This window comes from Labrus bergylta, chromosome 2 (genome assembly GCF_963930695.1).
Source record: "Labrus bergylta chromosome 2, fLabBer1.1, whole genome shotgun sequence".
NCBI classification, from domain to species: domain Eukaryota; kingdom Metazoa; phylum Chordata; class Actinopteri; order Labriformes; family Labridae; genus Labrus; species Labrus bergylta.
This window is the reverse complement of record NC_089196.1, coordinates 21,165,845-21,193,256: the sequence shown is the minus strand read 5'-3', so window position 1 is coordinate 21,193,256 and position 27,412 is coordinate 21,165,845. Positions and strand designations below refer to the sequence as shown.

At 39.7% G+C, this 27,412-nt stretch overlaps 1 protein-coding gene across 1 annotated transcript in view; it reads left to right on the top strand.

Moving 5' to 3' along the window:
- aacs (acetoacetyl-CoA synthetase) overlaps window positions 1–22,520 on the top strand; it is a 38,538-nt gene extending 16,018 nt beyond the window's left edge. Inside the window, exons 11-18 of the mRNA XM_020652269.3 lie at window positions 9,639–9,703; window positions 11,632–11,754; window positions 16,965–17,078; window positions 18,308–18,433; window positions 18,758–18,827; window positions 19,497–19,555; window positions 20,013–20,215; window positions 20,334–22,520. Of these exons, the coding sequence (XP_020507925.2) occupies window positions 9,639–9,703; window positions 11,632–11,754; window positions 16,965–17,078; window positions 18,308–18,433; window positions 18,758–18,827; window positions 19,497–19,555; window positions 20,013–20,215; window positions 20,334–20,471 (898 nt within the window). The 3' untranslated portion in view covers window positions 20,472–22,520. The remainder of the gene's footprint in view (window positions 1–9,638; window positions 9,704–11,631; window positions 11,755–16,964; window positions 17,079–18,307; window positions 18,434–18,757; window positions 18,828–19,496; window positions 19,556–20,012; window positions 20,216–20,333) is intronic.
- The last annotated feature ends 4,892 nt before the right edge of the window (window positions 22,521–27,412 follow it).

The following is a 27,412-nucleotide window of genomic DNA, read 5'->3' as shown; positions in this document are numbered from 1 at the left end:
GCATGATGTGGACATACAAATAAAATGATGAAATGCAGGTATAACAGCTCGTTTTATTATACTGTGAGGATATGTTTGAATGAAAGTTTGATCCATTGATACAAGACTTAGATTCCGTAATTTCCCACTAACTACTGTAATGTATATTACTCATAACCACATCCAAATGTTTTTGCACACTATAGATTCACATCCACGGTATCTCGGAGGATATTAGCAGCAGTATCTCTAAATAAATGTCCTGTTACTCTCTCCCATCAACACCACAACTATCACCATAACAAACAGCAGACGTTAAACCCAGTATTGATCTTCTATTGCCCCACGAAGACAATGAGAGAAAAGAGGAAGTGGCCGAGGATAATAGTGTGTGAGTGTAGGTGTGCAGGCAGGCAATTCATTTGTCTGAGTTTAATTGGGAAGATGGTGAGCATATATATTTTCCAATGTCTTCCATTGTATGTGTCTTTATTCATGAATCCCTTAGGTCTTATTCTATTCAGCCTTGGAGCTCTTGATGTTGTAAATCATTGTGTTCGTTTCAGGCTATGATTCAAAATTAATCTACAAGCTGTTTATTTACTGTACACACATATAAGTATCAAAGAGTAGCTAACTCAAGACTCATCTGATCTTGTAACAAAGAACAAACAAGGAACTTAAAGTAGCACAATTTTATACAGACTCAATAGAATGAATGATTGTGGATGCTTTGAGACACAGTTTGACTTGGATAGATCCAGAAGAGATTCACTTAGCCTGAGTCAGACAGGGTAGTCATTGCAGGAGTGCAATCAACCTGCTTTCTTTCTAGTGGCCAACAGGGGGCGACTTCACTGGTAGCAGAAAGCAGTCAGGTTGTACAGAAGTCTTTACATTATGGTCCCAGTTGAAGTTAGTTAGAGAGGGGGCTAATTTTGCCCCAAATGTAAGCACAACTGGATATTATTTATGCACAAACAGCAGGATTTGTGCAGCATTTAGAACTTTGCATGCGATTTGTGAATTACAAAATGTATTTTTTTCATGTTGGCGACTCTCATTCTTATAGTGTTCATAGTTAATTTAAAAAAACATCTTGTAAGAAGATGTGTGTCATCTGAAAAAGTGGCTTTTATTTTTATATAATTTTTCCAAGTTCCTGTGGAATTATCTCAGTCTTAAATCACACAAAAAAGAACAAAAATCTGCCAACAGATGGAGATTGTGACATAAGAGGTATCTTCCAGAAGTCAGTATGTGTCCCTGAGCACACTCAGTCAACCTTTGGTTAAATTGTGAAAGAAATCCACTGTGGTCAGCAGAAATACAATTTTAGGGAGGAAAACCACAGACAGACACATCTTTAGAGCAACACAAATGTCTTTTCAGCTTTAGCAAGGAGAGACAGTGTGGAGAGAAAGATTAGATTCAGATCGGGTTAAGTGGAATCTAAAGAGCCAAAAGTGCCAAGAAAAATTCCTTCTACTGCATCAACTGTGAGTTGGCTCTTTTAGAATAATCCCAAAGATAATGAGCTCCTTTCACAATTTACCAGAAGTAGGATTACCGAGCTGGTAGTTAGAAAAATAACGGTAGAGCAATTGATTGTAAAATTTCAGCATGAACATTATTTTAAAAGACTTGAATTTAAGAGTAGTGTTATGAAAACTCACCAGTGGAGGGTTTCCACTCTGACAGAAAGACAGAGTGAACCTTTGAAGTAGTGAGGACATTTCTGAACCAATTAAGTGCTGATGTTGCCACCTCAGACACATTTTTCCAGATCCAAGCACTATGTAGATAAACCCTCTGCGAGACGTTGACATGAGTTTTTTTTTCTTCTTTCTAACACCCATCTTCTGAATTGAGGTTGGACATTTTAATTGGGGCTAAATCCGTCAGAGCCTCCGAGAGTGTTAAAGTCACGCTGAAGCTTCCCACGCCGCCTTGAATTTTGTTGGTTAGTTGGGGAAATTTGCCGTTGAATCATACTGCGACATGACACGTAAGGGATGATATTTACAGTTTAAAACCCTTAGATAAATATATTTTGAATAATGGCATTTTCAGTTTTGGGAAAGAAGTTTTAATTTGACACAACAGTTGGATTTATTTATTTTTTGTTCTAGTGGAAGCAGCTGAATGTTTGGCAGCACACAGGACAATGAAGTGTATCGTATCGTATTATTGCAGATTTGCTTTAGGAAAGGAAAATGTGAGAGGAGACTGAAGCATGGGGAAAGTCTAGGAATGATTATATTTGGTTGATCTTTAGTTGTGCAGTAGTTCTATGTGCTTAACATCAAGCGTGCTTTGACAGGTTTTAGCAGCTAGTGGGTGATTTGTTCCCTCTCTTTGTCTGTGTGTTAAAAAACAAGAATTGCTGCACAATCCTGTAAAAGAAATGGTTGATCACCATCAGAAATGGTGTCAGAATGTGACTTTGATGATAGTGTGTTTAATCATTTGAAAACCTAAGTGCATTAGATGTACAAACAGATGAGTATGTATTCTTGTCGACAGTATACATTTAATTATCCAAGTAATGAGAAGCCAATATTTAGTGTCTCATACAATCTGTGGTCCAGACAACCAACAGTCACGGCTCAACCCAATCCAAACATTATTGAATCAAACATTAAATAACAAGCACTGGAATATTTCATTTGTAATTTATTTAAATCTAGTCTTAACTCATCCAGGTGGAACAAAAATGGTCACAAAGTGATTCACTGTGGGGAGTGGTACATGCCAGTATGTATTAACCACTCAGTCACTGATACTGCGATTCCACCCAATTAGACATAGCATTGATATAAATGCACTGATGTCATCATGGCGTCAGACTCTTTTTGCTTCATCCACCATTTCTGCACAATCCTTTTTTTTGTCACATCCTGCCTCCTGGGAGGTGCAGTCTGTTCTGGAAATTTCAAGACATTTTCTTTAGTGCACGTATGAAAAAGTCTCTTAATGCTTTGACTGTATGTTGGAGAGGGAGAGGGGGAGAGGGAGAGGGAGAGAGGGAGAGAGAGAGAGGGAGAGAGAGAGGGAGAGAGAGAGAGAGAGAGGGAGAGAGAGAGGGAGAGAGAGAGAGAGAGGGAGAGAGAGAGAGAGAGAGAGAGAGAGAGAGAGAGAGAGAGAGAGAGAGAGAGAGAGAGAGAGAGAGAGAGAGAGAGAGAGAGAGATTTTTTTAGACCACATAGGGCAGTACTGAAAACTACAGCAGCAGCTTTCCTTGGTAAAGCAAGCTAAAGGTTACAACACGTGTACTTGTGACAGGTGACTTATTCACCACGACTCCTCCATTTCTCCTGAGGATCTTCTTGTCTCTTCCATCTTATGTCCATTATGTGTTGGGCAGATTTGATGGATAAAACCCTCCTGTACTTCTTAACTATTGCACAGTGCTCTTTGCAAATGGTAGGCAAAAGTTGTCCCTTTTTGTAGGACAATACTCCAGATATAGTCCGGCAGATTTCCTTCTTCCTCTTTCCTTCATTTTTGTGTCTTTAATGTAAAAAAAATTAGAGACTTATGTCTTCTTTCGGTCCAGTAGAAAGATTTTTTGTGCACAAACAAAAACAATACATACATCTGTTTGAAGTGTCAAATGCATGATATTGATTTTGAGATTTTATCTCAAGTCTTTTTTACTTTCTGCCACCTGTCGCACATAAAACATGTTTTTTTAAATTCAAAATAGAAAGAATGACTCAGACATGTCTCTTTTTTTAAGGTTAAATTGTGGGCTTTTTAATGCCTTTATTTTAGAGACAGGACAGTAGATGGAGTCAGATATTGTGGGGAAAAGAGAGAGAGAGTGGGGAATGACATGCAGGAAAGGAGCAACAGGTTGCATTCGAACCCGGGCTGCCCGCTTGGATGACTAGCCTCTGCACTCACTAACCACTAGGCTACAGGCGTAATTTAAATCAGTGATTCTCAAAGTGGGGTCCGCGAACCATAGCTTGGGGGGCCGCGGAATATTTGTGAATTGTTTGACATAAGAATATGAGTAATGTAAATATTTACATCGAAATCTTCTTTGATAAGGCTTAATGAGTGTTTTGAAACACTGTTAAATACATTCTGTGGTTTGTCCAGAGCGTCCTGCCAGCGATTTGAATAAGGAGCAAATAACCCATCTTTAAAGTGAAATCACTTCCTGAAAGTCGGCTTTAGAATACATGACAACATTTAAATTTAGCCTAATTCTATCCTTGCAAAGTACCGGTACTACATAGTACATTAACACATAGTGTTAATATATGCTTATCAAACATTACGATAATGAGGGGATCCTTGAAAAATGTCTCACCTGAAAGGGGTCCATGGTCTAAAAACCCCTGATTTCGATAATACATAAGGAATAACAACTGCATTCCAGAGAGGAGGATGGGGTGGTTGCAGCACGTATATGTATACAGTTGTTTTCATGGGTATTCTGTATTTTACACCTCTTGTATACAAAGCAGTAACACCAAGGTACCCTAATATATGCAGTATTTATTGATTTCAGAATGATATAGTAAGCCTTGCCAAGTGGTTACACGATTACACCATCAGACGGTGGTTTCCATCTGTTTTCTTGAGGCCCCTGACACCTGAGAGGACAGTAGCGGTTCATTGTTATATTACGAGGATGGAGACCGTGCGCACGAGCAGTTAAGAAAACACTCCGTCAAGTAGGCCGTCAATTGCTACATCAGGACAAGCACGGAAACACTTTAACGCAATAACTGCTCAGAGGTGCTCTTGTGTCTCATTTTTCTCTGAGTGTCTCTTATTGACTTATTACCTTCCCTTAGCATGTCTCCTTTGGAGCAGACACACGGGTACATTAACACATGCAGGCACACGCGCCTCTCACAGACGAGAGACTCGTAGCTTCACCTCCTCCCTCCATGCTGAACACCCTATTAGCAGCCACACCTGGCCACCTGCCTCCAATCAGAATAGAGTGGGCCTTTTTTTTATGGACACCGATAACGAACAAATCCAGATGCAGATAGGGGGTCAGAGATGATGGATACATTAGAGAGTGACTGTGTGTGCAGAGAGAAAAACAGGTTTTTGTGTTTGAGTATCTATGTGCCATGTGCTGTATCAGACAGATGTTAGTACATTTTGGGATACACTTACAAAACCCACCCAGCCATAAAAAATAAACAGTGTTTGATTCAACTTCTACTTTTCTACAAAAAATGTTGATGTTTTTGTGTTTTAAGAAGGCAAAAACAGTGGAACATAGTATATAAAAAACATATTTAAAAATAAATCAAACAAAACGTACAAAAACAAAGAAAGATAAATATAGCAGCTTTGCCATATTTTGATAATCTCATATTCTCTCCGAAGCTCCCATATAAAAGATGAAAGGCTGAGCAATATGGTTACTGGATTGTAAGGTGATTTTTATTTTGCAAGCATCAAACATGGCTTCTATCCTGTCGTCTATCCCTCTGATTACTGAAAATGTATACATTTTAGATATATTTTATGTTATAGGATTTTTCATGTATTTCATTTTTTGGATTAGCAGTTCTACTGGTTTACGTCACGCATAGTTTGGACTGCAAGCGCAAAATAGTGATCAGTGGAAGAGGCAAATAAACTTACAATATTTTTGAGTTACAGCAGATAAAACTGAATATTACAAATGAAAATGTGGCTTATAAGAAAACCTCGGCATTAAACAGGGCCTCTCTTTTCTTCCCTCCACCTTTTGAATGAAGCGTCATACATTGCGGTGTGTCTGATCGGACATAAAGTCACAGTAAAGAGGTATCGAAGACGGGGGTACAAGCAGTGGTGAGCTCCCCCAATCCAAGCATCCTACAGCGTAGCAGCAGCGGGCTGTAGAGGGAGGAGACGAGCGCATTATGGAGAGGAGCGCACGAGCTAAGGGGAGAGACGCGCACACCCGAGAAAAAGGAAATCCCAGTTTAAAATGAAATGTTGGCGAAAAGAGGGAAATAGGAAGACATAAATGTCAATGATACAATTCTTTAGAATGCAGAGGCTGTGAATGTTCAGTTTCGTTTAAATAGGCAACAATAGCGTGTAGTTTAATCATGCTGTTTCATGCTGTCATATTCTTGTGTGTGTAAAAGCGCAATCTGTATGCCTTCTTTTATTGTGCCTCCTCCTAACTTCAATAACATCAGCCTGTTGGTCGTTACACTGGTCTCCTGGGTTAGCACCTTCTTTTCAAAGGTGTTAAATACAGACACCGTCATAATCACCGCAGTTTTTGCCAGGCTTGGTAAATCGCTATGCGTGTACTAACTTCAGTTCTTTGCATTTTCTCCTCCCAGTATTTATTAGTTATATATTTAATCATGGCAGAAACGACCCATATTGCGTATTCATTAAGGCAAACATACTAAATGGACAATGCGTGTTGTTTTGCTCATGTAAAAGGCACAATCCTCTTTGCGCGCCGTTAGTAGATCAGATAGCACATTTTTTTGCTGCTGGTATCAAGTTTGCACACGTTTTAAGACACGCAGACCTTTAGTAAATCTGGCCCATACTGTGATTAAGATGTCAAGACGTGACACCCAGGGGCGTGGTGAGGCCAGCAGAATGAGGAAGGGGTGGGTGTGCATTTCTACAAATTCAATTAGGTCTGCAGACGTTTTTATCCTCCACATTTTGTTTTCTCTCAGATTTGAATTCAATAGCTTTATTGTCAGTGCGCAACAAATTAAGAAATTGAGCAGCATTCCTGAGAGACAGATCGACAGCGTTCTCTGATATTACTTCTTAGGCGTTTTGCCCTTTCGACCCCCATCTACCTGCCCTCCATTTACCACCAACCTCTATCACCACTAATCCATTTTAACAGCAAATCACTGAGAGCAAATCACATCTTTCACTGCAAAACCAATTCCTGCCTATCGACCAATCGAGCATCAGACCGTTGTTGTCTCTAGGACAGGTTCTTTTTTTGTTGTTGATGTGCTTTGATTGACAGGAATGGTTACCATAGTTACAGAAGGCAATTTGATTGACTTAATGTCAGCGAGAATAACTTGAAAAGACAGAGAGAGAGAGACAGACGGGGACACAAACACACCCATGCACAGAGGAAGACTTTAAAAGGCCCTTTGTTTTAAAAGGAAAACAGCAGGGGAACACTGAAGTGACGCTTTGTCACTTCTTGCCTTCCACATGTTGTCCAACCGTTGTCAGCTGTCAGGGGGGCTTCTATTCACACAGAACAAAGCCATCCTCAAAAGTCATTTCATTTCAGGGTGGTTGTCTGCAAACATCCTGTCAATACATTGTCCTCTGAACTATTACCTTGTTGAACATACACAAAGAAGACATGTTGTCCTCTTATGCTAGACTGACCATCTCTGTGTTTTTTGTTTTTTTTGTATTTGTTCGGCTGAAAGTCATTTTTCTTTCACTTTCTCTTTTTCTTGATTTTTTCTTATCTATCCATGTAGGGTTGGCTGAGCACACACATTCTTGTTTCAGCATCACCTTGCTTTACGTTTACACACTGACATACTCTCCTCTCCTGGGAGCTTCTTAGCACAGCCGAGCTACTGAGCAGCTCCACTGGAGCAGACGGGATTAAGGGCAAAGGCTGTTCAGTAGCCGTTGCCCTTTTTGTTCGTTTACATTCAGCATGCAGATATTGAAATTGCGCCTTGCCATGCATAGATTAAGAGCAACAAATGGAGCAATTTCAGTCGCGGCTTAGCGCTGAAGGTGTGCGGCATCGGCTTCTCCATTTATGCTCTCAGTCTTCCATTTGCCGGTTCTCTACCAGCTTTATAGTTTTTGCTGCTGAAATGCTGTTAGTCTGAGCATCAAGTCATGTATGTACAGGTGTTATAACAGTCTCACTTGTCACTACTACACTGCCTATTCATACCAGATACAGAATGAAGTTCCCTCCACGTCCTCCATATGTGATCAACCTTTTTTTTTTTTCCAAGTCATTCAGTATATGAAGGGACCCCTTGCAAACTCTGAAATACATTTCCCCTGCCAAATTCTCCTTCAGAAAAAACAGCTTGTCTCCTGCCACACTTGCCTGAAGAAGATCCTTTGGATCAAAACGTTGCCATTAATAAAGTTGCTCATTGGGAGCTGAAGAGTGTGCGGACCTTTCTCTTGAATTCAGGTCTGCCAACTTCTTCTCATTTGAAAAGATGATACTTGAGGTGAAAATTGCAGAAACATAGCTGTGAAGAAGCAGAGTGTGATTTTTCTGGTACAACTTCACCGACTAACAAGGTGCATGAAGAGTTGAAAGGCTTGAAGAGGTGAAAAAGCTCCAGCAACACTTGGAGTATGAAGATCAACTTTATCAAAAAATTAGACCGACGAGTTTTGGCTTGTTGCCTACATCAGGGTCATCAAGAAACAAAGCTGTGCACAAGCATTCATGCTCAAGTTTGGGTGATTGAACCAAAATATCATCTGTAATAATAATGTGTACTATATCATTTATAAAGGTGAAAAATGAAAACAGTTTAGTATTGGTTGTAGTATTGGAACTTGTTTTTTTGCATTAGATTAGATTGGAACATTTGATGTTATACAGTACGTATCATATGTCTCCTATACAAATAACACAATTCATGCCAGCACTGATTGTGTACACAGTTCTTTTCAACACACCTTCATCGTCTGCCCTCGTCTGTGTGGCACTCCATTCTTCTTCTCATGTTTCAGGAGTTTGCTATTCGCCAACAGCAGAATTCATCTCGCTACAGTTCTGTTTGCTTTTATGTTTCAGTCAATTTCACATTATTTCATCACTAATATTTTCAAATGTTTTTATTATTGTGAAACCTTTTATTATTGTGAACCCTTTATTGAACAAAGACAGTACCATTTCCATGGTCGTACTGCAAGTGTGGTGCAAGTGTGGTAAAAGTTGAGCATTCCTACCACTTTGTTAGACACATTTTTGTGAGCAGATTGAAGATGCACTTTTTGTGCTGATATTGCAAACACTGACTCGAGGTAGAGCCATGACTTTTATTTATGTAATATGTATTAGATTTTAGTTTTTTAGTTATGTTTTATAGTTTTTTTTTATACATTATATCAGCCTTTTTTCTTTTTCTTTTTTTTACAGAACCTAAGTAGCTAGTTTTGCTCCCTTTCATGGACTTACATGTTTTGGAAGTTCAATATACTTCCTCTAATCCTCGACACTGGATGTTGAAGAGTGCTGCATAGTTCAAGGACAAGTCTGAATAAATCCCACAAGTCATCCTGTCTTCATCCGTTAAACAATAACATTCATCTGCAAACTGATGAGATTGCGCTAGTAAAAGTTCACGATGTCACATGATCTGTCGCTCTGTCTGTCCATCCAGTGATCCTTCCAACACTTCAGATGGTCACGAAAGAGAGATACCAAAAACAACCGAGCAGATTGTCATGAAACTTTGTGACAATATTCATGACCAACCTATGAAGGATGATTCATTTTGTGAGCTAATTTGGTTCTGTTGTTTCAAAGTTCATGTAGTCACAAAGCGAAAAGAGAACACAGATGTAGGAGGGCTGTCATTGTTGCAAACACTGACGCAAATTATGTCCCCCCCCCATAAATAATTCTTCTTTTTTTTTTTTTTTTTTCTGTGTCTTGTCCTTGTCTATCTCTTCCTTCTCTCCAGCATCACTATCTTTGGTACCGGGGCCAAGTGGCTGGCTGTGCTGCAGGAGAGGAACATGAAACCTGGTGAGTTGTGATCACAAACACAAACACGGGAAAATGAGCACAGTTATCCAGAGACACACATGGACGCACAAAAATAACAAGCAGCAACTCAGAGAGAAATGCATTAACCCCCCCACACACACACACACACACACACACACACACACACACACACACACACACACACACACACACACACACACACACACACACACACACACACACACACACACACACACACACACACACACACACACACACACACACACACACACACACACACACACACACACACTCACTCACATCCTTTCTTTTTGAATTGGACCAGGAACAAAACAAGCAGATGGACACGATAATGATTATAATAGTGAGGCTGTTTGACTCCAAATGTCCTTTAAGCTATTTACTGCGTGAATCAACAGTTTGCCCTGTGCTCTGGTGTTTGACACTGAATCGAATGGATAAAAGTGCTGTTATGATAATTTCGATGAGTCATGGATAGGAGCAGCTAATTGCTTTTAGTGTCACAGCTCTCTAGAGACAGAACCCGGTCTCCACACATAATCAGTGCCTTGCTAGCCTTCCTGCTAACCTTCCTACATGCCCCTCTCTCTCTCTCTCTCTCTCTCTCTCTCTGTTATTTATGTGACAAAATAAATTACAGTTTACAAGTGCAAGCCACAATTACTGCTGCTAAGCTATGCTCTCTTGCATATGTACAAGGTGTATTATAATAGGGAAAGGATCACTTTTCAAATCTAGTCCTTAATGTGGTGTAATTGCAAGCCTTTAAGCGTTGCTCATTTTGACTATTGGTGAGTAAAATAACAATTAGTTACACAATCTGGAACTTGAAATACCTATCTATGTCTCTCAACTCATCACTCCTAAGTAAATTTATTTATTATAACTACTGAAAAGGACTTAACTATTTCCTATTTGTCCTTATCTCCTCTCCTCTCCTTATAACTGATTTTTATTTCATCAGGAAAGGAAAGCAAGAAAAACTGAATGTCTCAAATGTGTATCTGTTGGTCTGCCTCTTAACAATCACCGCCCCACAACATTTAGTGTGCGCGTGCATGCGTATGTTCGTGTGTGTGTGTGTTTGGATGCTTATAAAAGAAAACGAGCGTGGCATACGGAGATTTGTGTCTCTCTGTGCGTGGTACATTTGTGTGTGTTTGTGTGTGTGCATATAAGCATATCTCCGGTGGGCTTAGAAGGGTAGGGGGAGCAGCTTCAGTGACTGCCCCAGCGGAGAGGCCCTTTTCCCTGGGCTGACATTTGGACTGGACACCTGGAGGCAGAGTGGGGGGCAGAAAGAGTTCCCACTGCGCGTGTGTGTGTGTGTGTGTGTATGTGTGTGTCTATGGGGTGAGGGTCGGTTGCTGGGAGCTTGGTGTTATTGGCATGTGGATTGGTTTTGTGTGTGTTTGTTTGTGTGTGTGAGACAGATACAGATCATTTGCATGTGTGGACCTCTGCGGCAGAGCCCACATGCAAGCGCTTGCGCCGTGTCGCACGAGACTGCTCAACATGTTAGGGTGCGTGGAGTCAGAGCTGCACATGTCATTCTCATGTGGGTTACATTAAACTTAGTCCCAAAGTAATAGCTTAGAAGTACAATACCCTTTCTATTTAACAAAAAATGCTTATGTTCTTCATGAATCTTTGTTTATTCCTGCAGCACGGGCAGTATAACATCAACTTTTATCTACTGAACACAAGTCCAAGTTACTATTTCTGATTTCTTGACTAGGGTCACGATTTATTTTTACTCCAGTTGTTATAAACAAGAGAAAAAAACGGTCTAGGAGTCAACATCAATAATTGATTATTGTTGGCTTGCGAAGAGAGATACAGCAAAGTATACAAATATTTAAACAGTTTTTTTTGTCTTTTATTTTGTGTGTGTAATTCTGTCTTTAATTTATCTCTTCCCCCAGCGGAAACACACAACCTCCAGTCTCTCCACACCATCCTGTCTACCGGATCTCCTCTCAAACCTCAGAGCTACGAATACGTCTACCGCTGCATCAAGAGCAACGTGATGCTGGGCTCCATCTCAGGTGAGTGGCTAATGCCTGGACAAAGTTTGTCTGTTTTTTTTTATTGAAACTGAAGTTTTATCCATGGGAGCAAATTGCAGCAGCTTTGTTGTTGTCTAGTGCTTTAAAGAAAAGTCAAAGAAAAGCAACAAAGCATCTTAGACACAAGCACAAAAGGACTGACGCATGCAAAGGAAATTCAACAATAACAAATTCTATAGAACTGTACATTTTCCTCACCACCCACAGCATCATGACACACACACACACACACACACACACACATGCAAACATGGGCACTCTCAGCCCATTGTTATGTTGACAGGGCAATAGAATGCTATCTGTCTCCCTCTGAGAGTCCTGAAACGTTTAACATTTAGCACAGCCTGGGTGACTGACGTATTGCAGACACACAAACTCAAAAGACCGCACACGCGCTGAGTAGCAGCTTGGAGTGTCACACATGCACAGACAAGCAAGCGTTTTAGCAACACATACACACTGCTGATGACAAACCTGATGTGTAGCCACAGATGCACACATACACAAACACCAACATGCACATAAGCACGTTGACAAGGAGGTGTTGGACACACAAGCAGCCACTTAAATGTCACATGTAAGGCAGAAGTCTGTTTTAAGTAGTTAAATCTTAAAACAAGATACTGCTGCATTTGCACCACAATATTTTTTCAAAACATGACTTGTTGCAATAATGCAACTTTAATTGGAAAGAGGTCATTAAGCGTAGAGTGTAAATATTGATGGACGAAGCCTGGGTGACGTCAGCCATCAGTTACAGACAAGGGGGGCTCTGGAGGCTCATCAACAGCAGCTTCCATGCTGGAAATGCTGTGGCTGTGCAGTGACGGGTTTTAAGCCTCTTGACAAACCGTTTCATCGCGCCCACCTGTCAATCATGTCAGTTATAACGGATCGTTCATAAAATCAAAACAGTTTTTAAGAAATGTTGCGCTTCTGCATTGGCTTCATTTGTGCAAGTTCAGAGGTTGCCGCTTGGTCAAAAGATGTCTCTTGCATGTGCATCAGAAGACTTATTAAGTTCGGTAAGGTAATAAGTGATCACTGTGACATGTGTAGAGGTATTTTTAGTCACATTGCTGTTGTGTTTTTTCACATGCACATTATTAAATCGAGTAAAATACAAACATAGCAGTGTGTAATGATGCTTGCTCTGATGCTGCACTTCTGTATTCAGAAGCTGAAGCTCTATCAACACATTGGTCCTTCTGCCTTCAGTCGGCTGCACTGATTTAGTGATCTGAAGGGGAAGCTTTTCATACTGTTGAATACTGCTGTGGACAAGATATACTGTTAGCTACTGTTAATTATTCATGTAAATAAATTCAGACTGATTAGACATTCCTGCTTTAACAAAATTAAGGTATTTATTGATTTCAATGGACTTACTGGCTGAGAGTTTATGGTTAACTTACAGTATTTACTCTTTGAGAGATGTAAAGTGTTACTGTGGACTGATGTTTCAAAAGAAACAGACATAGTTCCTCTTTTCTCAGTGTCGGTCTTCGACACCTTTCTTGAAAAAGATAACACCCGGTGTGCGCTGCCTCTTTTGAATCAACCCCCCACCTGTTTGCACCTCTCCTCCCACATGCTCACTGTGCACTTTGTGCTTTGGCAGCAAAATACCACAGAGATGGGCAAAGACAATGTCAAGGTCAGAGAACTGTCTGAGTGCTCCTTGAGATGGTTGTTGCTCCACTATGGAAAAAAAAAAAAGGGCCTAAAGAGATACACAGATACGTTTTAAAGCTGAAAGAATTCTTCTTTTCTTCTTCCTTTTCACCGTCTTCTCCTTTTGTAGCTCTTTGCTCCTCAAAGGAACGTAAGCCATGGACAAATGTTCATTCCATCTCACTGAGTTTTTGGCAGGTCTCTTAAGAGTTCCAGTTAAGCCCACTCGTAGACATTTCTGCCCAGTACTTTGTAGAACATGAGTTTTATATTCAGAACTGTGGAAAGAAAAAGAAACCTGCAATAACAAAAAATGGGAGTGCTTTCAACACAGTTTAAAATACACTGAACGCAGAAATTGTGATCAGGACTGAAGATCTTGTTTAATACAAAATGGAAACACTTGTCTCAGTTTCGGTCATTATTCTTATGTATCTATTAAAACATTGTACTGTGGGCTAACAGGAAGCCAGAACAGTATGATTGTTGGGAATGTTAAGATGGTCACAACAGTCACTGCTCTTAGGCAAAGTTGAAGAACAAACGAAAGGGAAATGTAAAATGTATCATCTGTTGTAAACATTGATCAGAGATTACAGACAGACTTCTTGGTTTAGATATGTTTTACACCAACATACTTCATTTTACACAGAAGAAGAAGACATACTGTACTTTCCCTCACGATGAAAGGATTACTACCAAAGGTTTGGATAGGCTAACTTCAGATTGTACCGCTACATAAAATGCAGGTTTTCAGCAAAACTGTTGGCCGGTATGCAACCAGAAAGAAGCCGATCTGAACATTGTATTGATATATATTTTAAACTCATCCAATTTTGTTGTAGCGATAATGTTCCTGCATTCTCAAGTGAAATGGTAGTAAAAAAAAAAAAGATAGAATAAATTTGGAACAAGGATCGTTTTACATTTGAATGATCCTTTAAGATTAGTCTTCTTTTTAGAATTTATTGTCTGTTTCCATGTGAGTGTGTCTTGTGTGGGGGTGTGTGGGGGTGTGTGTGTGTGTGTGTGGGTGTGTGTGTGGGTGTGTATTCATCAGAACAGCAGATCCTGCCCCAGTCAGTTTCCTCCTTGTAGCCAAGGGCAACAGCAGGCAGCAACCCTGTTGGCTGCCACCGACCTAACCTTGACCCCCGAGGTCACCACTCTGTGTGTGTGTGTGTGTGTGTGTGTGTGTGTGTGTGTGTGTGTGTGTGTGTGTGTGTGTGTGTGTGTGTGTGTGTGTGTGTGTGTGTGTGTGTGTGTGTGTGTGTGTGTGTGTGTGTGTGTGTGTGTGTGTGTGTGTGTGTGTGTGTGTGTGTGTGTGTGTGTGTGTGTGTTCGTGTGTTCTCAGGATTTATCACAGCATATGTGTCTGACTGCTGGTCGCGCTGACATATGTGATGGGGCCCCTTTGCCGATTTCACCCTGTGTGACGCTGTGTGTGAGCTCGTGTGTTTGTGTGTATCTGCAAACATATGTTTGAGTTAAAACATATATTTTTTCTCAGTCTCGTAAGGATAACTTTTCCCTTCTTGTGTATGTCAGGCTGTGTGTGTGTGTTTGTGTTGTGCTCTCAGCAGGGATGTCATAGCCCCGTTGCCCTTCATTGGGGAATTTTAACACTTTCACTGCTGGATTCCCTTCATCCTAATAAACCTCCTTCTGACTGCCCATATGTCACTCCTCTGCTCCACTTTTACTCTCTTCTTTTTAATCCTCTCTTGTTAGTTAAAACAGGCTAAACCTCCTAAAGTTTTCTTGTATTTCCGTTCCACTTTGTGGTATTGTCATATATTTTTGCATTTCCATTCAAATCTGCACAAGAATGGAAATATCTACTTGTGAGTTCTTTCTCTGATATTTCATTATCTGTATTCCCTTTTTATTGATTCTTCTTCTACATATGAATGTATTTTTTGAGTTTGCTGTTTGCCTTTTGGTCTCAAGTTTCCACATTTTCCGACCCCAAACTGTGCCAAAGATGTTCAAAGCAGTCACACCTCCGCATGTGAGAGCAGACTGTCACACACATGCACACAAAATATATATATATATATATATATATATATATACACACACACACAAAGTGGGGAGTTCAAAATTGTTTTTCTTTACCATTCACCAAAGCCAGTGCTGTTAGAAACGTCAGATTCGAGTGACAAGTTCTTGTGCATACACACAGAAAATACACACACTAAATGGCTGACAGTGGAATGCATCCCATGAAGGCAGCAGTATCTCTTAGTGTTTGTGAGTATGTGTGTGTGTTTGTGTGTACCTGCCCATTAAAGCGAGTGTAATAATAAAATAATTGCGTGTCTTCCTGCTATAAGCGTGTGTGTTTAATCAGAAGACAAAGTTTCTACTTCCTCCTGGGAGCCAATTAAAGCTCAATAAAGAACCTGGCAGAGAGAGAGAGAGAGAGAATAAGTCTAAAGAACAGAAAGGAAAGGAGGGAAGGAGCGGCAGAGAGGAGCTGAGAGATGGATGGATGGATGGAGTCGATGATACAGAGAGGGAACCAAACAGGGAGGTAGTGTTAGAACAATGGGAAGAGAGATGAATAGAACGTGTCAGAAATAGTAGAGGATGGGAAGATAGGAAGAGATAAATGGATGGTGAAGCTGTTTGTGTGTGTGTGTGTGTGTGTTTATGACACTTTCAAGAATGTGCTACAACTCCTATATAGGTCAATGGAGGTTAAGCAGGGGGGGTTTACGCTGCCAGTTTGTGAGGTGGAAACATCAGATTGATAGTATTACTAACTGCACGAGCCTACTGGAGCCCTATGGGGCAAAAACTAAGAAATATGACCACATTACTGGAGTCCTACAATTCCTAAATACTGGCTACTTGGAGAACCACTTTCAAAATACTCTGCTCACCTTCTTTACTTGTCTGTCTGTAGCTTGGCCCCCAAATACATGTCTGAAATGCTTGTGTGCATGACATGTGACGTATGAACCCTGAGGACATTTGTACGTAGCCTGCTGGCCATCAAAAGAGTTTGAACAAAAAGAGGTAGAGCAGAGCTGAATTGAAATCTTTTACTCCTGCTCTTCTGAATTGTGTTTGTGTCTTTTATTTATTTTTGTAACTTTCTAAAGCACTTTGAATACCCTGTGCCTAGCTTAACATCTTGCCAAAGGACTACAGTTGAAACTTAGCCTGCAGGCTAACACTGGCACATTTACAGAAATGTTGATTGATGTGCACTGTCCTTTAAATAAATAAATGAAATGAAATGAATTGCCTCATTGTATGAGATGTGCCATGCAAATAAAACTGCCTTGCCTTGCTTAGGGGGCAGCAAAACTTCCCTGCAAGCAGACAGACATGAAGTGGCATTTTGTGGTAACATTACTTGGGCTGAAGATTTTTGGTCATTCCCACACTGTGTGCTTTCAAAATACTTTGGGTAATTGTATATAGCATCTATGGGGTGATTTATTTAAGATATCCATCATCTCATCTCTTCCTCTGTGTTATTTTTCTCTCATCTCTCTTCCTAGGCGGCACAGACATCGTGTCATGTTTCATGGGCCAGAACCCGACGGTTCCAGTGTATCGGGGCGAGATCCAAACAAGAAACCTCGGCATGGCTGTGGAAGCCTGGAGCCTTGAAGGTAAGAGAATGTGTGCACATTCAGAGTGATTGTTTTGCCAAGAAATGGAATAGTACTGACTTTTTGTTTGTCTACCTTTTAAAGCCAAAATTGGGAACGCCAAGAGGTTTTGAGGAAGATGCTAGTAAGAAATCAAGGGGGGGTCTGGAAATGCATTAAAGGCTTTATATGCGATTTTTGGATCCAGCAGATGTCGCCCTTGAGCACCAGCATGAAACCAAAACAACTCGCGGTGCATTGTTGTGTTAGCATGCTAATGCTAGCGATCTTTATTATGCTCGTATCTTCACACTGCATGTAAATTTACCCGAAATGAGTGTGATCTAGAAACGCAGTTAAGCAGTGAGTACTGTTATTCTTCTTTTCTCTAGTCCCTCAATTAAACAACTTTTCGCGAGGGGAGGAGTCAGCCGCCGTCCTGGCGATGTAAACAAACTGAAGATAGGACTCTGAAAACATCACAGACAGTGGGACTCGGGTTTTACACCCATTGTAGACAGTCACTACTTATAGTTATTTTCAGAGGATATACTTGATTTCTATTATATTTAAGTGTGAAAAATCGCATATAAAGCCTTTAAAGAAGAAAATGAATCACAAGCCTGTTTAAAAACTGCTGAGGGGCCCATATGCTTCAGAACAAAACTCCTCAATAGGGATGAAAATGTAAACATAGAATTTGAAGCTAGCCACTGCTGACAAACCGTGAGAGTAATTAGTGAACTTTCCCAGGCTAAATGCAGGTCAAAAACTTAAGGCAACACTATCTTTTCATTTACAAACCAAACAAAATACTGTGACTGTTATGTTGCTGGAAGTCTTCAAAGCCCTCTTTGTTTTTCTCATTGATTTTAGTCCCTTGTTCCCCAGCGCCCGATCCCTTCTGCAGGCTGCTCTGGCGTGTCTCCACCACCTCAAAGGAGAGTGGATTGAAGAATAATTTAAAGGCAGTTTTGTAGGAAGAGCTTGGGATTGTTTTAGTGGGTCTGTAAGCCTATAACACCGTCCTGAGGGAGGAGGTGATTTCTGTGTGAAACCACACACTAAAGTGTATCAGGGTGTGAGTTTGGGATACATCACTAGGTGATTTCCTTCAAATCGAAGAACGCTTTATGTGTGTGTTTGTGTTTAAGCATGTGTGCCCAAGTATAGGTTTGTGTTGTTGAACATCTGAGCCATCTAACTTTGTTTTTTGTACCTTTTTAAATTCTGTGTATGTGTGTGTACAGGTAAGCCAGTATGGGGAGAGAGTGGGGAGCTCGTGTGTTTGAAGCCAATCCCCTGCGCACCAACTCACTTCTGGAATGATGAGAACGGGAGCAAATATCATAAAGCGTACTTTTCTACGTATCCTGGTGAGAGTACAAACATCAAAGATGAACACAAACATACATTCAGTAGACATAAACACAAAGATACCAGGAAGAAAAAAGGAACACTTGTTCCATTACACACTCTATAACATCTTTAAGAAATACCTTCAAAGTCAACACTTCTTTATGTCCTTACTGCATCTAACATTTATACACTTAGACACAAGCACAAAACACATCTTATACATTTCTACTGCACGTTTTGCTGTTTTACTGTTTAACATGTTTACACTTGTTATTTATTAGCAGGCATTTCTTACTTTAAGAACACTGAATGACACTTCATTGTGTGTTCCTTCTCTTCAGGGGTGTGGGCTCATGGAGACTACTGTAAAATCAACCCAAAGACAGGAGGCATTGTCATGCTGGGCAGAAGGTCAGCCATTTCTTTATTTTTTTTAAATGATCTTTTACATGAGTGTGTGATAAGATGACGTTGCATGTGGACAGGTAGAAAAATAATATATGCAAATTACAGTTTAAAAAATATAAGAAGCTGATCCTTTGAATGTCCCATGTTGGGATAAGAAACAGCCTTTTTGTTGGGAATGAAGCACAGCAGCCCGTTATATTGTTTGTGAGCCCGGTGGCCTATGAAGGATTTTAATTGAATGACACGTTGTAAGATTATTTACAAAAAAAAACTCCCCATGAAACGAACTTGTGGTGGTCATGTCATGACCAATTGCAACGGGATCGACCCAATCACAAGATAGAAAGCTTTTTTAATTGGTCGAAAAATGGGACAAACATTTGGGATGATTGATCAGACATTTGAAATGTTTGACAGGATGATTATAGGTCTTTTGTTATGTATTAATTTATTGAAATATATTTGGCCGATAAATGAACCTGTAGCACAGAAACTCTGGATTCAAACCAGGGAAATGTACTCTTCATATCATGGGGACTTTTAAATGTGGATGCTGTCTTCCTGATTCATTGAGATAAACTGAACGCTTGGAAATGTACAGTACATGAGATTCCTACAGCTATAAAAGGAAAAAAATAAACCTTTGTATATAACCTTAATTTTTGTCTGCAGTGACGGAACATTGAACCCCAACGGAGTCCGATTCGGCAGCTCAGAGATCTACAACATTGGTGAGTGAATGTCACAGTCGGAGCAGTGTGCGGTTTTAAGTAAAGCAATGTCTAAACCATTTTTCTGAAATCAGCAGAGACGTGGTTCTGTTAATGTTGGTTTAAAAAATGTAGCATTTCATCATACAGTTTTGTATAGTGGGATGTTTTAAATTTGCTCACTTATCAGTTTTATACAGCATGTCACATAAAAGCACAATTCTTCTTTTTAAGTAAAAGGAAATCTGTGTCTCTGATATATTTTAAAGTTGTGAATGTGGTTTGATGCTCTCTGTTCTCTCCTCCTCCTTCAAACTATCCCAACACTCAATCATTTCCTCTTCACTTCTCATCTTTGCTTCCTTACTTGTTTCACCTTTCACCTCCTCTTTTCTCCATGTGTCTGTGCTGCTCTCATCACTTCTGTTGTGTCTCCTTGTCCTCTACTCTGCCCTCTCCTTTCCTCTCCTCTCTATAGTTGAGGCTTTTGAGGAAGTGTCAGACAGTCTCTGCGTACCTCAGTACAACTCAGACGGGGAAGAGCGAGTTATTTTGTTCTTGAAGATGGCACCCGGGAAGCCCTTCAGTCCAGAGTTGGTAGGGAAGATTAGAGGAGCCATTAGAAAAGCTCTGTCTGCCCGACACGTCCCCGCGCTGCTGCTGGAGACCAGAGACATTCCTGTAAGAGAAATATGACTCAGATATGAATAATAACTGTCAGATTATTCTGTCACAATGGCTACATCTGTAAAAGTCAGCTCTCGTTTGAGTGACAGCTCTTTTCTTCTCTGTTCTGCAGTACACCATCAGCGGTAAGAAGGTGGAGGTGGCTGTGAAACAAGTAATCGCCGGCAGGGAGGTGGCGCAAAGAGGAGCTTTCTCCAACCCCGATTCACTGGACCTCTACAAGAACATTCCTGAACTGCAGAACTATTAGAGAGCACGTTTCACAGAGCTCGAGAAAGGACCTGAAACAGAAAACTATCTGAAGATCATTCAGCTTAGATTTTACATTAACTTCATTTACAGGTACAGGTGCAGGGAGACATCCAGGTGGGCCGAAGGGAAAATTAACAATATGAAGATACCCTAAGCTGTGTGCAGGGCATCAAAACAAAATATATATATATATATATGTGTAACATCCACATGTAAAAAAACATTAGGTGTACTGCTCAATTGGGTACTTTCATCTAACAGCTGCTTTACTCTACTATGTTGTGCTGGACTGGAGTCAGCTTTACGAGTTCTATGACGTGCACAGCTTGAGAATAAGCTCGTACTCTGAGGCCGGCCAGCAAAGAAGCATTTCTCTCTGTGTCACCAGGTGTTGGTCCTAAACTTAATCTTGAACTGAGAATCCATGTAAGTGTGTACATCCCCTGGCTCTGGTCAGATATATCACCATGTCATAATTGTGTGGGGTGTATTGCTTTATTAAATGTAAATATTTGGATACATATTTTTTGACTTTGCGATTACACTAGCATCATAATCTTACATTTAAAGATATTGACCTAAACACCATTTAACCAAAGTGAAAGGGATTTAGATGGTTGTAGAATGAACTAGAGAACTTACTGAACTTTGTCCTTTTATTAAATGTGTTTATTTTCCTGTAAATTGTCTTTGACATGTTAGAACTGTAACTAACACTGGACTATGTTACTTCTGATTCTTTGTCACTCTACCCAAGACATCAAGGAATAATTTAAGGAACCTCTATGTAGGATTTTTTAGTCATGTTGGCCCTACTATGTCAAGCAAATGATCGAACAGGTCATTTAAAAAAATCAAGCGTGAACCTGTTGTCCATGTTTGACACGTTAATGCGGTAAAAATGTGATCCAGCCTCCTTTTGCTTTGTACATAAGAAAGCTGGCTTATTTATTCGCATGATCTTATTTCTGTGCTGCAAAGCCTAAAGGGTCATTTATGATTTTTAAAGATTAAATGGAGAGTTTTTTGCTCACTAATAGCGCTACAGAAACACTGGTGAAAAATAACAAATACTACTAAGTTGAATGTCATGTTGGGAGAAACCTGGCCAGAATCTGACTTGTGGCGCACAGATATTAATATTGGGGAATTACAGAATCTTTGGAGGAAACTTTTCTCCAAAGATCTGTATCATTTCTTACTGATACTTAAGCAGCACTTTTCTTACTGGATTGTTTTTAAAAGGACATTTCTTGTTTGACTTTTGATTCATTCGGTCTCTCTGCTTTGTTTTCATCTTAAAACATGTTTAATGGTACTTTAAAAAAAAAACCCAGATTGACCTGAAAACTCCTCAGTTCATCTTGAGTGTCATATTTGCTTTTCAAAAACACCTTGTGGAGTTTTTGACTACTGCCAGAGATACTGTATGTTGTTTTATCTTTGTGGGTACTCATTCTGTATGTGACACATAAGCATGCAGTTGCTACTTCCATTTCCACTGATTGACATGTGGGGTGTGTTAAGAAAGTGGGAAAGCAAATGCTGCAAGCTAGAAAACATGGGTGTAATCTGGTGAAAAGAGGAAAAACACTAATTTCAAATATGTTGGGATCTTTTAAGGCCCAATAATCCACAGATTGCTCCTTGTTAAAAAAAGAAAAACTGTATGCATCACACTGTATGTTCTGTTAATTTCAGAAGAAAAATCCACAGGGTTCCTATCAACTCTAACGACAAAGAGGTGTCTTAGCTGTACACTGTGCACTTTAGTTCTGTTTGCTACATGTTGTAGTCTGATACTTATGGCAGATCTACTCTTCTATTCTGTGGTGTGCATGCAGGTTATGGAGTTTTTTTTCTCCGCACTCAGTCTTGCCAATAATAGGCCGAAAGTCTGCAAAAATCATTCTTGGTTCGTCACATATATTTGTTGAATTTCGGTTATATTTGGTTCTTCCGTTTCCGCCTCAAGTGAATCAATAATGTAATTTCTACTTTTATTTTGGTGTTGCAACAACGTTTATTAAATCAGATGTAACATGTGTGTGTGTGTTGATTATTTCTACATTCAAGTATCGTGCTTTTACACAACAGAATGGTGATGATAGTCTTTTGAATCTACAGACACAGTGAGTGTGGTCCACAGTCTGCTGCACTAACCAATGTGCCACCAGCGCCCGTGGTATCCTACTCTTATTAGAACTGTCAGTTATACCCAAATTAGAAGACTTAAAGCTAGTTCATGTGCTTTAGTTTAGCCTGGTTGCAGGTTTACAGTGGCAGAACTGCTTCCCTAAGCTAAGATTCTATTTATGCAGGACACAGCACACGTGTGCAATGTTAAGTCAATGTTTATGTTTTTAACTGATTTACTAAAATATTAGTATTTGTGTTCTGACTCAAAAAACAGCCAAACATCCATTTATTTATTTGAATGAGAATGTTCACTGGGATTAGTCTTTTGCTTCTTTGTGGTGCACAGCTTCACCTTCGGGTTTCAACACAATCAGCAGCAAATAACATTTATTCGCTGAATCAGCATTGGAGCCGTTCGGGTTTATCTTGACCACCTCAGCATGTGAACTTTTGCTTTAGTGTGAAGAAGAATAAACAGCTTTCCGTCTGGCGAATTAACAGAGAAAACTGTGTGTCTGGTAATTGTCTGTCAAATGTTTGAGTACTTTGGGGATAGAAGCCAGTCATTTTGACAGACATCTACTTTAGAAATAAACTTGGCAGTTTTAAAGCTCTCTGTAACCTTTATTAGTGTGAGCGCTCAGACCTGCCAGTCAGCGGCACTTCAAAACAGAACAGAGAGAGAGAATTGTAAAAATAGAAAAAGTGAGACTTGGTTAAAGTCCAGCTCCTCAGTGTAAAAAGTCTCACCAATCCAATGTTCAAGGGTTTTATTTAGTCCTCCCTTCAGTCAGTCGAACATGAGAAAATGTTTGGTTGGCATGCTGTCAGTCTGTGGAAGAGAGAGGAGGGAGTGATGCAGAAATGAGCAGTGTGGGCTGAATGTAGGAATGTTGACAAATGAAAGGCTGAAGTGTTTACCAAATTCAGAAATAATAACCATCTGATGAGCATGAAAGTTAAGTGCCATGCGGTCCCCCAGAGGGGTTGGCTGTTGTTCTGTGATTCATCCTTATAGTCTCATAACTGAGCACATCACAAACCACAAAATGACGCTGTTAATGGCTTGATTGTACACTGCATGCTTACAGGAGTTGACAGTTAATTCACTCAGGTAGATTCATTAAAATTCCAATTTAAATTGGAGTTGCACGGATGGACTGCTTACTCTTAGTTCATTTTCTAGAAACACACTTGTGTTGTTTTTGGTTTTAGCTTCTTTTCATAATTTGTTGTGTAATCTATCTAATCCACATTACAATCCATGCTCTGCAGAGAGACCAATCAATCACATCATCAATCACATGTGATTTTGAAAGAAAAAAGTGTCCATGTCATTCCCCACTCTCTCTCTCGCCCCAATTTCTGACTCTATCCACTGTCCTATCTCTTCAATAAAAAGGCCCATAAAGCCCACCAAAAAAAAAAGATGAGGATGGCGGAGGTTGCAAACAGTGACTGCTTCACTCAGATGCTAGATCCTCATATGAAGCAGTGTGATGCCAGTTTGTTGTAGCAAGCCAGGAAAGGGTGAATTATTGAGACCGATTAGCAAGACGACTGGGCTGCCAGATTAGATTTGAATGCGGCACATTATTAGGTATTCCGTACCTGTGCAGGAGCCACTAAGACAAAACGTTTCAAAAAGTTGTTCCTCTTGTCGAAGCTCTGACTTCTCTCTGCAGTCCCCCCTGACACTCCATTTGAACCCTGAACCATCCCAAAAGGCAGCTGTCCTAACCCCTACTTTACTGGTATTTCCTAATTAGTGTTTGTTTTCCAGTTCATTAGGGATATTCAAAAGCATAGACCAGTCTCCACTGGGAGGAATGCAGAACATTCCTGTATCATACAGAAAGCTCCTGTACTTCTCTATGAGTCGATAGTCTTAACCACCACACCACTGGAAGGTAGGTTTATTTCTTATCCAGATCATTATGGTTTTTCAAAAAGAACATGGGCTAGAATTTAATGTGAGAAAGCTGATTTAGTTACACGATGCAGGGAGAGACCCCGACCAGGATTGAAAACTCTGAAGCATCTCTCTCGGTCCTTATCTCTATGCCCCTGGAACTTCTTGCATTTGCCTTAATAGGTTCATTTAATTTAAAGTTTGTTATTGTAATTAAAGTAATAAAGCAGAGTAAAGTAGTAAACCAGAACATTCAGGAAGTTTGAAAACTAGTGCAGATAATGTGTTACAAATCGCCTTTTATCTGTAATTAATACAAAATCCACAACCAGAGGGAGTAATTATAAGAAAGACATGCACACTGTATCTGTTTCTGCATCTGTATATATTCAGTGATCAAACTGAAGTGGCTTTACTAGCCAATCTGCTTTGTGTTACCTTTTCAATGTGATCCTCACAGGAGCACATGGAACGAGGCTTTTATTGCATATACACTGTCAACAATTTGTATGAGACAACTCTCGCTTCTCCTCATTCTTTGTTTTCTCTGATAGCAATTTTTTTTCATATCCCTCTCTGATAAATGAACATCAATTTATGTAATGTGGTCTTTCATTTGAGTTTGACACCAGAAGTGGCTAAACAGGTTCAAATGTGTACTGAGATTGGTGTCAGTGTAGTATAGCCCTAATTGAGTGGAGCAGATGTGCAAATTGCTGCCTCACATTTTCAGATAACCCATACCACTGCAGATGGAAACTATGTTTTTTTGTCTTCTGGATTGGCAATTGTGTTTTGATAAAATAATACACTTGAGGATCGTGCAACAATAAATGAATTCATACATACATTTCCGAAGTAGTATCCAGAAGAGGTTCTAATCATGCAGCTGCAGTGATATGCCTCTCAATAGGCCCTGCCCACCGTGACTGCTAAAAAAAAAGGCAGATCTACCTATCTAAAAAAAAGATGCATAGCGTTGTTGAAACATGGAGTTTTCAGCCACACGAGTAAGTCTCATCAGACCCATTAGGACCCAATTGTTCTCCCAAATCAGTGACTAAAGTGTAGTTCGCATCTTTGTTTCTGTTTCTTGCAAAGGCTGTGCCTTAGGAAGACATTGTTGAAGTAGGGCAAAGCTTGTTTTTTGTTTGGTTTTTAAATTCTAAAACAGAACTATCTGCCATTTTAATTGTCCAAACTTGACGTACATTCTAATACTAACACTGTTTTTTTTTTTTGTGCAGGCAAGTTTATTCCTTCTTCCCTGTCTTGTGTAAAAGAGAGGGATCTGATTTCCAATGTGTCTCATAGCAAATCTAGCTCGCCTAACATACGCTTGAATCTAAGTCTTTTGTGGACAGTATCAACCATCAATCTTTAATCAATCAATCTTTATTTGTATAGCGCCAATTCATAAGTTGCTATCTCGGGACACAAAGCAGGTAAGAGACATTTCTCTTTGGAGTCAGTACACTTTCCAGTGTTAAACTTTGCAGAGACACGAACATGCACTGTGTGGTAAAAATGACACACATCACACATTTGAGGGGTCATCCAATCCTTTAGTAGAATTCAACAAGACATGATTTATGCATTTCCTTAAATATCGCTGCATTTTTGTTTATTCTACTGCAAAGCAGAATAGAACTGGTCTCTCTTCATGACTTAATTACAGCTATGACTGGCTAAGATAAAGATTTTTTTGAAGGGGAAATAGGTTGTCAAAGCTGATGAATTGCACATCCACAGTAACTTCGCAACTTGGGGTTCCTGGTTTGGTATTTCTCTTTTTCTTAGATCAACCTCCATAAGGTTTTGATTAAGTCTCTGACCCCAAGCTGTTTAAAAAGCGACTCAACAAGATGAATTTTTGTTGACATACAGAGAGAGATCCCAGACATGAGTGTAACAGAAGGCTTGTAGTAAAAAAAGCTCTCTACATCAAACTGCAATTACAGGGTCAGATTTCACACATGCATTACAGTTATACCCTCCACCGCCACACCCCTTTGTTCAGAATGTCAATGTGAAGTATTAAAAATGCAGACAAAGGTTAGAAAGACAAGATGGGAGGAAAGCTTGTATGAAAAGCCTGGCGATAAATGCCAAATATTGATGGATGGATACCTGCTGTGTGTGTCTGTCACGATAGATAAGTGCGAGGTATGGAGCAGTCTGGAGACATATAACCAATCGATAACTTTAACCTCTGTACATGACAGCAGAGCCGAGGGGAAAGGGCTGCTGGGAAAGGGTTCTTATGTACATTAGGTGGCTCTGTATTTAAAGGCTAGTGCGGAAATGTTTGTCTCTGCAAATTAAAGATTTAAGATCATATCAGTAAAAGAAAATGTTTTAGATTATTTTCTTCCAATGTATTATGGTTTAAGCTACTGTTAATAAAAAAAAAAAAAACAGACACTTGAACCGTCAAGTACTAAAATAATGAATAACCCTAAAGGTCCATGCTGTTTTATCTTTAATGCAGAACAGTTGATGTCAGGATATAGTTTGAATAGCAGAGAGAGAGTATTGATATTTTGATATTTTAAAAAGCTCTCACAATGCTATGACCATATAAAAACCTGCTTAGTTGATTATTTTCCATTAAATGTGACTGTATGTTTAAGCTATTAAAACTGTAGTATTTTGTGAATAGAACAAAGACAAAATGCTCCTAACACTCGTGCATTTTGCTGAAATGATTGTGACCAAAAATCCAAATTTTTGGTATTTCCATGAATGCAACGACATGAATATGAAAACATAAAAATGGTCGAAATATACTTGTGCGGATAAATCTAGATTTAAATCTGAGAAATATCTGTAATGTAGAAATGCCTGCATTAACTTCTAACCATGTCTCGGTTAAAGAAGAAGGTCTA